At 43.9% G+C, this 14,592-nt stretch overlaps 1 protein-coding gene across 2 annotated transcripts; it reads left to right on the top strand.

Moving 5' to 3' along the window:
* Window positions 1-1,073: 1,073 nt before the first annotated feature.
* LOC126987578 (DNA repair and recombination protein RAD54-like) lies at window positions 1,074-12,875 on the top strand. 2 transcript variants are annotated; one of them, XM_050844670.1, is made up of 15 exons: window positions 1,074-1,322; window positions 2,835-2,935; window positions 3,545-3,630; window positions 3,810-4,010; window positions 4,417-4,610; window positions 4,927-4,996; window positions 5,209-5,403; window positions 5,561-5,779; window positions 6,543-6,820; window positions 8,360-8,505; window positions 8,980-9,136; window positions 9,409-9,607; window positions 10,366-10,572; window positions 11,288-11,451; window positions 11,918-12,875. In XM_050844670.1, exons 3-15 carry the CDS (start codon window positions 3,628-3,630, stop codon window positions 12,114-12,116), a joined length of 2,232 nt encoding a protein of 743 aa, XP_050700627.1. In that variant the 5' UTR covers window positions 1,074-1,322; window positions 2,835-2,935; window positions 3,545-3,627; the 3' UTR covers window positions 12,117-12,875. The 2 variants fall into 2 exon arrangements, with proteins under 2 accessions (XP_050700627.1, XP_050700626.1); XM_050844669.1 differs by lacking the exon at window positions 2,835-2,935.
* The last annotated feature ends 1,717 nt before the right edge of the window (window positions 12,876-14,592 follow it).

The following is a 14,592-nucleotide window of genomic DNA, read 5'->3' as shown; positions in this document are numbered from 1 at the left end:
TGTCTCATGTGAGATCCTCTCATACCTCGCCTTGGCCTCCTGTTCAGCGAGGCGCTCATAGCCAATCAAGCGACTGACCAGATCTGAAGGTCCACTTGGTCTGGGTCGCCTGGCAGCTGCTGGGGGTCTCGCTGGGTGTTGCCTCCTCGCCTGCCGCCATTGCGTCCCCCCTCTCTGGTGTCGTCTCGTCCCTGGTCCTCTTCTTCTTTGCAGCAGGGACTTCGGGAGTCACTGCAGGGGATGGCCCCGTGCTGGTCGTCGCTGCCTGCATTGTCTCCTGCCGTGGGGGTATCCAAGCAGGACGCCCTTCGCCGTCACCTCTTTCTTCTAGTGGGTAATTCCGCGGGCCTGTCCTGCCGCAAGCTCCTCCTGGGTGGTGGCGTGGTCCCAGTCCCACACACGGATGAGGAAGTCCCCCGCCCGGGAGGGGTCTGTTGGTCTGGTCCTCGGCGTCTTCTCCTTGCTGCGTCCTCCGTCGGGCCTGCTTGCTCTGAACGCAGGTCCAGCTACTGCCATCCCTGTCATCTAGAGCGGGCTCCATGGGTCACTTCCTTGACACTGCCATGGCGGAGGCAGGAACAGCAGTGAGGAGAGAGGTGCTCGCTCACTGCTGTCTGCACTGAAACTGATGGTCATGACACTGAGGGGGTTGATGTGAGAGTGAAGAATGGTGAGTTTGATGAGCGGGTCTGTGAGGGTCAAACAGGACAGGGAGTGGTAGTGAAAGTGCCAGCAAGTAGGATTAATATGATTTTCCAGGCTGTGGGGCGACCCGCGCTAACGAAAATTTAAACTTCCCGCTCTGCCTCGGACCGGCAAAGCACTTTTTTTGACCGCCAATAATTAAAACAGGCAACCAGTCCACAAACTTTGGCTAGACAGACTGAATGACTAAATAAATAAATAATGAACAAATGAAACCAAAAACTGTTATAAAGGAATTGAGGTCTGATTGAAGTGCGGCATTACGAAGTACTATAGAAAAAGAAGTGAAGAGACAACCTATAGATGTTTTATCAGGTGTATTTATTAATGCTTTGTTTCATGTTTAATTTGATTGTAAAAACTAAAAAAAAACATTTAGGCACGGCGAACACAACTTCTCCCGCGCCAAAACTGTGAAAGACATGAAGCAGAAGACATGACTTGACATTGACAAAGAAATGTGTTGAGGAGAAATAAAACCGAGGACACCAAGACCGAGACTGAAGGAAAAGTAATAAAACCCCGAGAAAAAGGAATACAGGACCAAGAGAAGAGAAAGAGGAGGAGGAGGAAGACACGCACACACACACACACGTCTTCATCTCTTCATTCTCCACGTAAGTCCTCCTCGTGTTTCCTCCACACTGACAAACTATTTATTTCAGGTTATATTTGCTTGTTTTCCCTTCCACATCATTCCGCAGGAGGGAAACACTGAAGAAGTAGATACATACTTAACATGTATGCCATAACTTCTTGATTATCTCGTCCTAAGCTTTATTCCTCTATATTTCCCTTTGATATTCGACCCCAGCCTCTCGGTATTATTAAGTAAGGCGGTCTGCTCGTGTAGCGTGAGTAGTGTCATAGATAAGATTGCCATTAGCTTGGGTTATGGGGTTACTCTAGAATTGCACCCGGTTGACACTTCTCTGGTAGATCTGGTAGGTAGATGAAGATGGCATTACTGGTAACCGTAGAATTGCACCCAACTAGTTCACTGCGGGTTGGCACTTTTCTGGTAGATGTTAAATATGGGATTTGACATTGATATTACTCTAGAATTACACCCAACTAACACTTCACTTGGGATTGACACTTTTATGGTAGAGATGGTGTGGGCACAGTGGTATTACTCTAGAATTACACCCGACTAGTTCACTGCGGGTTGGCACTTTTCTGGTAGATGTTAAATATGGGATTTGACATTGATATTACTCTAGAATTACACCCAACTAACACTTCTCTTGGGATTAACACTTTTATGGTAGAGATGGTGTAGGCACAGTGGTGTTCCTCTAGAATTACACCCAACTAGTTCACTGCGGGTTGGCACTTTTCTGGTAGATGTTAAATATGGGATTTGACATTGATATTACTCTAGAATTACACCCAACTAACACTTCACTTGGGATTGACACTTTTATGGTAGAGATGATGTGGGCACAGTGGTGTTCCTCTAGAATTACACCCAACTAGTTCACTGGGGGTTGGCACTTTTCTGGTAGATGTTAAATATGGGATTTGACATTGATATTACTCTAGAATTACACCCAACTAACACTTCACTAGGGATTAACACTTTTATGGTAGAGATGATGTGGGGACTGGTGTTCCTCTAGGATTACACCCGACTAACACTGGGGATTGGCACTTTTAAGATATTTGTTAAAGATGGTTGCGGATATTGGTGTTATCCTAGAAGTACTGTACGCCGTTGATGAGGTTTCAGGCCCTGTTTCGTCGCCGGTGCAGCGCTGTACGAGGGCCGTCAACAATTACAATGTTAGCCTCACTAATAATCCTCGATGCACTTATTATCAAACATCGCAGTGAGTGAGTGTCTTAATTGCTTTCACGAATAATATCACAAATATCCATTGGTTCGGTTTTCCCGTCTGATATATTCGTTAAAGTATCACAATTAAATATCTAACAATTATTTCCATCTCACTGAACATTTCTCACACACAATTTCCTTTGAGTACAGACAGTTAACTAATAGCCATGATTGGTTATGTTACTGATTCTCTCGATTTCAGTCTGGGGAACTACACAACACTGGTCATTTGCCATGTGGTTGATTTCAGGCTTCTTGTACCTCACACAATTTATGCATTTCTTCTCAGCCATGGAGCACTCCTTGGATTTATGATCACCAGCACATTTGAAACATTTTGGGGCTTCTCCATTAACACCCAAATGGACTGTTTGAAATGGTTGGACTTTAGTGAGTATTTATTGGCGAGGGCACGGTGCTGCTCCAGTACCATCACACACACTAAATAGGGCCGTGGGATGCAGACACGGGGCGATTGCTTATGTTATGTAATCGATTATGATTACTTCAGATTTTCACGATTACGATTACATGATGTATTAATCGTGGTTACAATTGTGATTACAGGAAGGACTGAAAGGTGAACTTGCAAATTTCCTACACATGTACCATACTAAATATTTAATTGGTTGAATTACTACAGATATTTAGAGTATATACTTGCTGTACCAGAAACTATTAACTAAAACTTTGCTAATGTAATCGCAAAAGTAATCACGATTACGATTACATTTTTAATGCATTCGATTACGATTACAGATTACAATTACCCCATGTCTGGTGTGATGTGCACTTTCGTAAACTAGAGCATATGATAAATAATTGATATCTGCATTGACCATGAAACTATCCTTGTATAGTTGTGAATTTTGCATATCTTGACAGTTGGATGTGCTCAGCCTCAAAGACACAGATAAAAACATCATTAAATCATGTTACGTTTTATTGACTTGAAGTGCATTCTGGCGATCCAGCGTCATAAATTGTTTTCTGTTTCAGGAGAAGACACAGCTGTGGAAGATGAGCAATGAACGCACAGTACACTTGCAGCGTCCTTCACCTGCTTTCTTATAAATCCTACAATGGTAAGTTGTAATTAATTTAAAGATTTATAAATCCTTTCTGTGGACATAAGAAAAAAGAAATCTAAGTGGTTTGTTGGCCCATTCACGGGTGCTCCCTTACTCATCCCCACTCAGTGCCGCCCACACAGAACATGACAGCAGCCCCGGCACACCTTACAAATGTTTGACTTGTCTTGCAGCGGCGCAGCCTTGCCCCCAGCCAGCTGCACAAAAGGAGGCTTGAGGGAAGTCTTCCTCCAAACTCAGAATCTGCTGTTACTCAATTAAAGAGAAAGAAAAGAACAAGACAAGATGAGGACGGCAAACCAACTCCACAAGACCGCGTTCCACTGTCACCCATCAGCAACACGCTGCCGCCCGGAGCACCAAGGTCTTCACATGTCAGTATCCATGCATGAAAGAATTTGTGTGCCATTCACTGATGTAGGTATTGATGATTTGTTATCATTATCATTAACTCTGTATCTCAGATGTAGGCTGGGAAGTCAAAAAGGCTATGTGTCTGTGTACTAAGGGTGTTAGGAGAGATTTTTTTTTCTCACTCACATCCTATTTCTAAAAAGGTCAAGAGGGTCAATCGTTCTGATGAGTTTTCAGGTTCAAGAGTTCAGGTTCGGTACAAGGGAACCACACACTACCTGATAAATCAAAAACCCAAATGAAAATGCCTGCAAAAGTAGGTGTTCTGTTTTATAATACGACCCTTAGTGTTTTGCACATTCATGTTTACAGATTTAGAAATGTGTCCATTGTGTATATTGTAAAATTTTTCACCTCTCTCAACAGGAAGACTTTATACGGAAAATTTTGGCCAAGCCGTTTAAGATACCCATCGCCAACTATGTGAGTCAGGGGAACCGTGGCCTGGGCGTGCGGCGGAGCGGTGTGCGCCAGCCCCTGCACGACCCTGATGAGCCGGACGCCCTGGTGGTCTACCGCCCCAAGGAGCTGTCTGCCCATGAGAAGTTAACAGCTAACCTGTAAGTGCAAAGTCCTCTCTCTAACTGCCCATGGAAAGGGGGCAGTCCAGTATTGTCTGGTGAACCTGGTGTTGCCATCACCATGCTCTCTTGTAGCTACACTGGATGCTTTGGTGGACATTGTGTCATTCGCACAGGCTGAGTCAATTAGGGAATGCTACTTGAGTTAAAGTTTGCCCAGATATCTCCTAATATCCTTATTATGGTTTTGCAAGTTCCTCATAAACAGCATGGCAGTCACAAATCTGTTTTGTCACCACCCTTGTGCTGTGTTTGGTATAATGCTCCATAAAAATGTACTTTGTATTCACACCAGAGAGAAGCTTGAGGTGGCCGTGGTGGTGGACCCGATGTTGTCTGTCGTCCTCCGGCCTCACCAGCGCGAGGTGAAGTGGTGTTGCCAGTTGTTGAAGAACACAAAAACATGCTTGGCAGAGACAAATTTAAAATCCATTCAAGTCATTAAATTCAAGGACAAGTATTTACACCTGTGAAGTCTGCTGGGCTACAACTTGCATATACTTTGCATGGAATAGAATCTTCATGCAAACATCAGTATTGGTTATTTTGCAGCTTAACAACTGACATTACTTTACAGGGAGTGAAGTTCATGTATGACTGTGTTACTGGCAAGCAGATTGAAGACAACTACGGCTGCATCATGGCAGACGAAATGGGTCTGGGCAAAACCCTGCAGTGCATCACTCTCATGTGGACGCTGCTGAGGCAGGGGCCAGACTGCCGGCCGGCCATAGAGAAGGCTGTGGTTGTTGCGCCTTCCAGTTTAGTGAAGGTAAGTGCTGTCCATTGAAACGCTTCACCAGACTCGTAAGATTTATCATGCAGTTATGTGTAGATACGGCACCATCACCAGCACTCTTTTGTATATTATTACATATTGAGAATTCTTTCGCTTTTACCGAGATCAAGTTGACATGTTTTTTTTACAGAACTGGTATAATGAAATCAATAAGTGGCTCAAAGGCAAGCTGAATGCCTTAGCCATTGACTCAGGAACAAAGACTGAAATTGATGGCAAGTTGAAAGGCTTTATGTCAACGTTTGGGCGCCGTCCCGTCAACCCCGTGCTGATTATTTCATACGAGACCTTCCGCCTCCACGCCCACGCGCTGCACCAGGGCGAGGTGGGGCTGGTGCTGTGTGATGAGGTGGGTGCCGTGTGTGGGGAGAGGCTTGTACTAGAGTCTTAGGGAGGACAGTTATCTGCGTAACACTGGTATGGGTAACAAGATATAAGATGTATTGGGTGTATTAACCCGTCTGCTGCAATTGGCACGGATTTTGCCTTCACTGGCAGCCTGGTAACATACACTCCCAGGTCTTTCTCTGCCTCTGTGGTGGATAGTGGAGTGTTTCCCATGTGGTATTGGTGTGCTGGATATCCCTTCACTGGTAGCCTGGTAACATATACTCCCAGGTCTTTCTCTGCCTCTGTGGTGGATAGTGGAGTGTTTCCCATGTGGTATTGGTGTGCTGGATATCCCTTCACTGGTAGCCTGGTAACATATACTCCCAGGTCTTTCCCTGCCTCTGTGGTGGATAGTGGAGTGTTTCCCATGTGGTATTGGTATGCTGGATATCCCCTCCCAAGGTACAGGACTTTACATTTTCTTCATTGAGTTGTAGCAGCCACTTTTTGTTCCATTCCTGTAGCTTGGTGATGTCTTCTTGTAGGAAATCCACAGTCAAGGGATTAATAGACACAGAGACATTGTAACTGAACTTATAAACTGAAGGAAATATCTTTACTGAATGTCCAAAATTATTAGATTTTGTGAGTTCAGGAAATAATTAAATAACACCAAAATTACTATGTCTGAATTCTGGATTGTTCAGCTGCTGTTTGGACCAGTGGGTGTAACTTTACGGTACCACTTTCTTCTAACCTTGTGTCTTTGTAACCACCTCCAGGGCCACAGACTAAAGAACTGTGAGAACCAGACGTACCAGGCTCTGATGGGACTCAAGGCCAGGCGCCGGGTCCTGCTCTCAGGGACGCCCATTCAGAATGACCTCCTGGAGTACTTTTCCCTCCTCCACTTTGTCAACGCTGGCATCCTCGGCACGGCCCAGGAGTTCAGACGAAAGTATGAGAGAGCGATATTAAGAAGCCGGGACGCTGATGCTTCAGACAAAGATCATGAGCTGGGGAAGGAAAGGCTGAAGGAACTCATCTCCATCGTGAGCAGGTATGAAAGCAGCAGCCATGACCCGGGGCCACAAATTTTTGGTTCACCTTGTTTATTCAGCTTAACCAGGTAGCAGCGGGGATCATGTTTCTTAATGGTCCCTCCAAGCGAGAAAAATGAGAAAAAAAACCACCCCTCACACAAACCATTTCATAATATATATCAAAGCATTTGTGATCAGATTATGTATCATCTATTTTTGGGGGGTTTATATCATGGCACAAATTTGGCCCGTCGCTGCTACACGGTAAAGCCACAAATTTGGCCCGTCGCTGCTACCGGGTTAACCTGTCCGCTGTGATTGGCATGGATTTGGCTTTCACTGGTAGCCTGATAACATGTACTCCCAGGTCTTTCTCTGCCTCTGGTGGATAGTGGAGTGTTTCCTATGTAGTATTGGTAGTCTGTATATCCCCTCCCAAGGTACAGGACTTTACATTTCTCTTCATTGAATTGAAGCAGCAACATATTGTTCCATTCCTGTAGCTTGGTGATGTCTTCTTGTAGGAAATCCGCAGTCAAGAGGTTAGTGGGAGGAAAGCAGTGCTGTATAAGTTTTCGCTAATATAGAAAACCCTTCATTTAACAAACTAATCAGACCATCAAGTTGTCGCAGGTCAATCAAATGAAAGCAAAAGACACTGCACAAGTTAATATCGTTTTGTCGAATAAAAAGTTGGTAATTGTTTTGTTTAAAAAAAGATCAATTAACAGAACAGGTATCACATAAAAATGAAAATATCAAAATGTTTGGATGTTCGACCCTTAGATGGCGCCTGTATTTGAAGAGTAGCTCCCCCCAAAATGAATCGTCTATATACTCACTGCCGACCTTAGGACCGCAGCCTCACAACCGAGAGAGCCCAGGTTCGATTCCCGGGCAGAGTGGAAAAATTTGGGCGGCTTTTCTGATACCCTACGCCTCTGTCCACCCAGCAGTGATTGGGTACCAGGTATTAATCGGGGGTTGTGTCCCGTCTCCTGGGATCTGTTTCCTTCCCCTTCTGTCTCTCTCCGGCATATGACCACAGATGTTGCGCCGACTAAATGAAACTTTCCAACTTTTTAGGACCGTAGCATAAATATAGTTACGCTGCATAAGAGGTGTTTTAACAATTGTCTGTATATAGATTCTACCGCAATCTGGAAGTGTTGTTATATTTCTGCCATTCAAAACTGACTGACTGAATTTTGGACCATCATTATGTAGTTCCAGTTCCGTCTTTCTGTTATACCCCATTGTTAACTTTAACCTGGTAGCAGCGGGGATCGTGTTTCTTAATGGTCCCTCTAAGCGAGAAAAATGAGAAAAAATCATCGCTCACACAAACCATTTCATAATATATATCAACGCATTTGTGATCAGTTTATGCATCATCTACTTTGGGGGGTTTATATCACGGCACAAATTTGGCCCGTCGCTGCTACACGGTAAAGCCACAAATTTGGCCCGTCGCTGCTACCGGGTTAATATTTCCAAGGATGGGCTGTGTTCTATGTACCCGTAAGCTCCATCACCCATGAGTCTCCCTCCTGCAGGTGTATCATCCGCCGAACTAACGACATTCTCTCCAAGTACCTCCCGGTCAAAGTGGAACATGTGGTGTGCTGCCCCCTCAGTGCGGTGCAGAGAGACATGTACCACGCTTTCATCACCTCCTCAGCCGTCAAGAAACAGCTCTCAGGTACATCCACACAGGCAGTCCTCTTTACAGGATTTCATCATAGATTTTCTGAAGGATATTTACATGGATTTATAAAGATATTCAGACCACACAGATCCTATGGTCCAGACTAGGTGGTGTGTCCTTGAACGTAAGTGGAATCCTATTGAATTTAATGCCACCAAGACTTTGCATTTCAACTTTAGTGAATATGAGGTTGTCAGGATGGGAAGGGGGCCTGCAGAGATGAATCCCCAAGGGTGGAATTGTAGACCCTCATTTATTCAGCTGTAATTAGTTTCCCCAGCTGTTTTCTAACTTGGAATTCCCATACATCTTGATGAAGGCATTTTCATTTAGAGTTATGGGAGCCTCTAGGAGCTACTAAGAAACTAATGTGGTAACTTTTTTATTTTTTTATTTTTTAGGGAAAGGGATGATGTAGAATATGTTTACAGAAGAGTGTTTTAGTAGAGTATGGTTGACTCTTTTTAGGAGACGGTGATGGCCGCCTAGGAAACACTGCACTGGCGGCCATAACAAGCATGAAGAAGTTATGTAATCATCCCGACCTGCTGTGGGAGAAGGTGAAGGCCCGGGAGCCTGGGTACGCTGGCCTGGAGAAGTTCCTCCCACCAGGCCATGATCCCAGGTCTGTGTAGCTTGTAGACTTAGGTTTTGTTGAATTGCCTGTAGCCCATTCCAGGGACTGTAAAATCCAATACACAATCTGGCACTTTGTTTTGACACGCTGGGCCATTGCAGCTTGTCATGGTGTTGACAGATCATGCTGGGAGGGTCTGTGTCAATGGTAAGAAGTGAAGACATTTTTCCTTGCTATCCCATGGAGCAAGGGACCTCACAGCTATGGATAAATAGACTGGAGTTTCTGTATCTGCATCTCATTGTTTATATTTGTTTCAGGAACCTGCGTCCGGAGTTGTCCGGGAAGGTTGCTGTTCTGGATGCAATCTTGGCGTTGATTCGTAGCTCCTCAGATGACAAGGTTGTGCTTATCTCTAACTACACTCAGACCCTTGATTTGTTCCAACAACTGGCAGCCCTGAGAAGGTATCCTTATGTCAGATTAGACGGCTCCATGTCCATCAAGAAGAGGGCAAAGGTAATCTTTACAATGCTGTTATCTTTTCAGTACTTTAAGGTCACTATGCCAGGCACGGTTGTGTGGAACTCTGTTATTATTGCACTGGTGACAAACTTTGTATTGTTGTTCATATTAAGTTGGGTGGCAGCACTTCATGGGTGTACATGCATGACTTTGTGAAGAATGTGTGAAGCAGGACTGAGGGAGAGGCTGTTGTGTGGAGACCAGTATTGAAATGACCAAAAGTTGATGAGCATTGGAAAGAATTGACAGGCAAGGGATTGAATGTGCTGAGAGGGAGTGTCTGAACAGGGAAAATTGGAGACTTCTGCCAAGGTCACTCCCTCATAGTGAGACCAGAGGAAACTGTTGGGTGGAAGGGACAGGCCTCAGTTGTATTTACGTTGGAATTGCATTAACTTGTGCACTTCATTTCTCTTATATTATACAAGTGCCAGAGGAGATACACAATTGTTTTTAAGATGTGGCAACATGTGCGTGCCAGTCATTCATTGCTTGCTGACGCTCACCCGCCATTTCCCTTTGATCTCACCTGAGGGGTAGTTCCTGTGAGGAGACAAGTCATTCAAGATAATGGATTGTCTCAAAGTAACAGTGTCGCATGTAAAATTCTAAACCCTATTCATAACGTGTCCAAACAACTTACCTTTCCATGCAAACCTTTTAGAACCAATGCAGTTCTGAATTTTGATAGTGTAAAAGAACATCTTAACACATCCACTCAGCAAAGAGGCCATAAATAATTCCTCTTACAGATTGTGGATCAGTTTAATGATCCCTCGGGAGGTGATTTCATCTTCATGTTGAGCAGCAAGGCTGGAGGTTGTGGCCTCAACCTCATTGGCGCCAACCGCTTGGTAATGTTTGACCCAGACTGGAACCCTGCCAACGACGAGCAGGCCATGGCCAGGGTGTGGCGTGACGGCCAGAAAAAGAAGTGTTACATATATCGCTTACTTGCCGTGAGTATTCCAAGTGTGCTGAAAGGCAGTTATGTAGTGCTTGAACCCGCCTAGTGATGAGCAACCCTTGACAGTAGTGTGACAGGACCAGACGTAATTTATGCCTGGAGAGAGAGAGAGAGAGAGAAGAAAGGAACAAAGGAAGGAAAGGGGGGAAGGAAAGAAAGAAGGGGAAAAAAAAGAAAGGAAAGGAGGAGAGAGAGAGAGAGAAGAAAGGAACAAAGGAAGGAAAGGGGGGAAGGAAAGAAAGAAGGGGAAAAAAAAGAAAGGAAAGGAGGAGAGAGAGAGAGAGAAGGAAGGAACAAAGGAAGGAAAGAAGGAAGGGCAGAAAAAAAGAAAAGAAAAGGAGAGAGAGAGAGAGAGAGAGAGAGAGAGAGAGATATATTAGCTATTCACTTATGTTAGACTAGTTGCATCCCTGAAGGTTGTCTCGTGTCCCCTCTTTCCTCAGCTACTCCCGCCTCAAGGTATACTTACCATGCGTTGCCTTTGCTTTAATGGGGAGCAGATGTTTTCATATAATAACTTGTTTTCTCTGTTTTTTCTGTCTCACACAAGGTAAATCTGATATAGTTTATTTCTTTATGAATAGGCTGGCAGCATTGAGGAGAGGTAGTCCTTAGGCGAAACACTCTTTTTTTTGTTTTGTTTGTTTCTGCCGTGCACTCCCTCTAAGGAATATAAGCAGGTGCACTATTTTTATTATTATTAACAGACTGGCAGCATTGAGGAGAAGATCTTCCAGCGACAGGCCCATAAGAAGGCACTGAGCAGCTGTGTTGTGGACTACGAAGAGGATGTCCAGCGGCACTTCTCCGTGTCAGAGTTGCGTGAGCTTTTTATCCTCAACACTGACACCACCTCAGACACTCATGACAAGTAAGTGTGTGTGTGTGTGTGTGTGTGTGTGTGTGTGTGTGTGTGTGGTGGGGGCTTGGGGTCTCTACGTCTTGCAAGGTAAATTTAAATCTCGCCCACTTAATTTAGGTTAATGCTCGATACCTACACTTACCTGAGTGGCTTCATTCCACGAGTTTAGTATTAAAGCCAAACTACTAGAGCCCTTGAGTTGTGCATTATAAGGTAACTGGTAAACTTATATTTTCACAAACCAAAATACTGAGCAAATGGAAAAGATTGATTGAGTCACCCTTGATCACCCTTATTGTCTGTCAGGATGCCCCTCTCTGTCATTGCTGCAATAAGTGTTGTCAGGCCATGCATACAACAATGTGTCTTCGTACACTGACTCATTTTCAACAAAGCAGGACTGGAACTCACCTAAACACATTACACGTATGTTGAGCAATTTTTAGCCTTTGTTGGATATAATTTCTTTTTGCAGATTCAAATGTCGTCGGTGCGTCAATGGGATCCAGATGCAGCCTCCGCCTGAGAGTGCCGACTGTACGAGTGACCTGTCAGCGTGGCAGCACTGCCAGAGCAAGAAGGGTCTGCAGGACAGAGTTCTTTACCAGTGCTGGCCGGCCGGCATATCCTTTGTCTTCCACCAGAGGTCACATGAACAGAAAACTACACCCTGATTTCCCAGCTCTTGATTATTATAGAAAAAAATGTATCTACCACGGGTTTCAGAGGCTGTGTCATGTAGTTTTCAGGAATAACTTTCTATCAAAGCATTGGATGAGGATGATCACTTGGCAAAGCATGTTTCAGACCTTGCCCTATTCTCGTTAGTAGGATTCATCAGCAAGATGTGGATAATTCATGCACTTATGATAGGCACTGAGAGATAAAACCTGGCAAATGAAGTGCTTCCTGTTGTGAGGCTGGCAGACGTTTACTGTGACAACATTGTGCACCTCTGCTGGTGGCCAGTGAGATGTCAGGCGCACAATTCATCCACTGGTGGCAGCACCGAGTCCAGTGCACTGTCACATCTGTTTTAGTTTTTAATAGATTATTTTTCTCGTTTTCATTACCGGAAGAGTTGAGAGAACCTTGATATAGCTCTCCAGTCACTGAATCAGCCTAACTACCACCCACTGAAAGACAACACCTCCGCTGCAGTGTCTACAATCGGAGAGCTCTGGCATTTGTGGCAGATATTGGCCTCCCAGCGCATGCACTCAAAGACGTCTCAACAAAACACTTGCCCATGCACAGGAAGCACTTCGTTTGCTGGGTTTTATATTTCAGTGCCTCTTGTAAGTGCATGAATTATCCACATCTTACTAATTAGTAATATTGATGAAAATAGGGCAAGGTCTGAAACAAGCTTTACCAAAATATCATCATTATCTGACGCCTCGTAAAATAGTTATTCCTGAAAAGTTATATAACACGGCCTCTGAAACCCATGGCAGTTTGTTTAAATGAAAGGATGCTAGGCACCAAAACCAGCAGACATTGATTATGAAGAACATTACTTCAATGCGTCAGTCATCAACCTTCAGTGTTGTCAGATTCTCCATCTCGCCCCACACATCAGGCAGTCCTCTTGTAGCTTGTTAGCTGATGCCGCCTCCTTTCATTGATCACAAGTTGCCCTGGCTTGGAGGTCCTTTCCAGTCATTATTGGCAACTGTCAGTCTTTAGACTACACAAGGATGGGCACCAGATGAAGAAAATCTTTGAACAGGTGTATGTGAGCATTTTGTGAGGAACTGAATGAAGTGCTTCAGAGAGGGTACCAATGTAATTATGCCTCAACTCAAAACCATATTCTAATAAGCTAATAATAATAATATCTGTATTTCCTCCTGCCTACGACTTGAACTCAAGAGGAGGGAGGGGGGACACCCTCCCTCTCCTCCTAAATTTTTTTACATTTTTCCTTTAACCTCCCTTAACCTCTGTGGGTGTAGTGGGTTCTTTTTTTTTTTTCTTTTTTTTTCTTCTTGAGCTGAAAAAAAAAAAAAAAAAAAAAAAAAAAAAAAAGCCAAGAAGACTTTTCCAAGATTCAGGTGGCTCTCAAGAAAGAGATGAAAAAGCTCTTTCATGAGAACTGTTTGAGTCCTTTACTGAGCCACCTTGGGTTTAGGCATATTTACACCTCGCCCAGTTGCTCGCACAATGCTTACATCAACAACTTGCTCAATAATTGCCTTTGTTTTGGTGCTGACGTTTGTGTTGTCTGATGATAATTTGTGGCGGTTTTAGACGTCAAAGATTAAGTTGTGCCACAGTGAGTGAGGTGCAGGTTTCACAGCCAGAGCAACCTGCAACTAAGGAGAGGAAGTGGCACTAACTAACATTTAAAGATACATATCCACTCCCAAGACAAACTACAGAAGCACTGAAGGTGGATGCTTTGAGTGAGTTAGAGGACATGGCAACACTGAAGGTTAGTGACCAGTAAAGGCATTGATGCAAACAATCAAACAAAAAGGTGAGGTAGAGTTTTCTCAACAATGTCTTGGTTTCAAAACCTAAGGTGATACCTCTCATTGTTAAGTCGTGTGGTAATTCTGTCCACTACCAACGCTCCGAGTGTTGAGGTGGTTCTGATGGCGATGAAGGAAATGTGGCCCGGCCGTCACTTCATTCATCGGCTTCAGAGACGCCTAAAGATCAAGAGCGTTAGTAGTGGACGGAGTTGCCACAAGACTTACTGGTGAGAGGTCTCATAAATGGTTTGATGATGAATCTGGTCCCTGGTCAATATAACATTTTTAACAAGCAAATTTTGTTCTCAACATTTGAGGCATATAGTTAATAAGTACATTCCATTATAAGTAGATATATTTAACTATGTAAAAGTTGTTCACCATGTCATTGACACTCCATTCAAGTAGAAACAAATAAATAAATCATCCAGTAAAAGAGGCCAGACTGTACATTCACAGAATTGTGGTGCCATCTTACAGCGACACACAGGAGGAGGAGACTCGGTTGGAACATGTCAGGGAGGCTTTATTCTTGTCCAGCCCTAGAACTGGCAGGTGCAAGGAGAAACATGTGCAGATACAAATTGCAATATATATATATATATATATATATATATATATATATATATATATATATATATATATATATATATATATATATATATATATA

Source organism: Eriocheir sinensis, chromosome 65 (genome assembly GCF_024679095.1).
Source record: "Eriocheir sinensis breed Jianghai 21 chromosome 65, ASM2467909v1, whole genome shotgun sequence".
Lineage (NCBI taxonomy): Eukaryota > Metazoa > Arthropoda > Malacostraca > Decapoda > Varunidae > Eriocheir > Eriocheir sinensis.
This window is presented reverse-complemented; position numbering and strand designations above follow the sequence as displayed.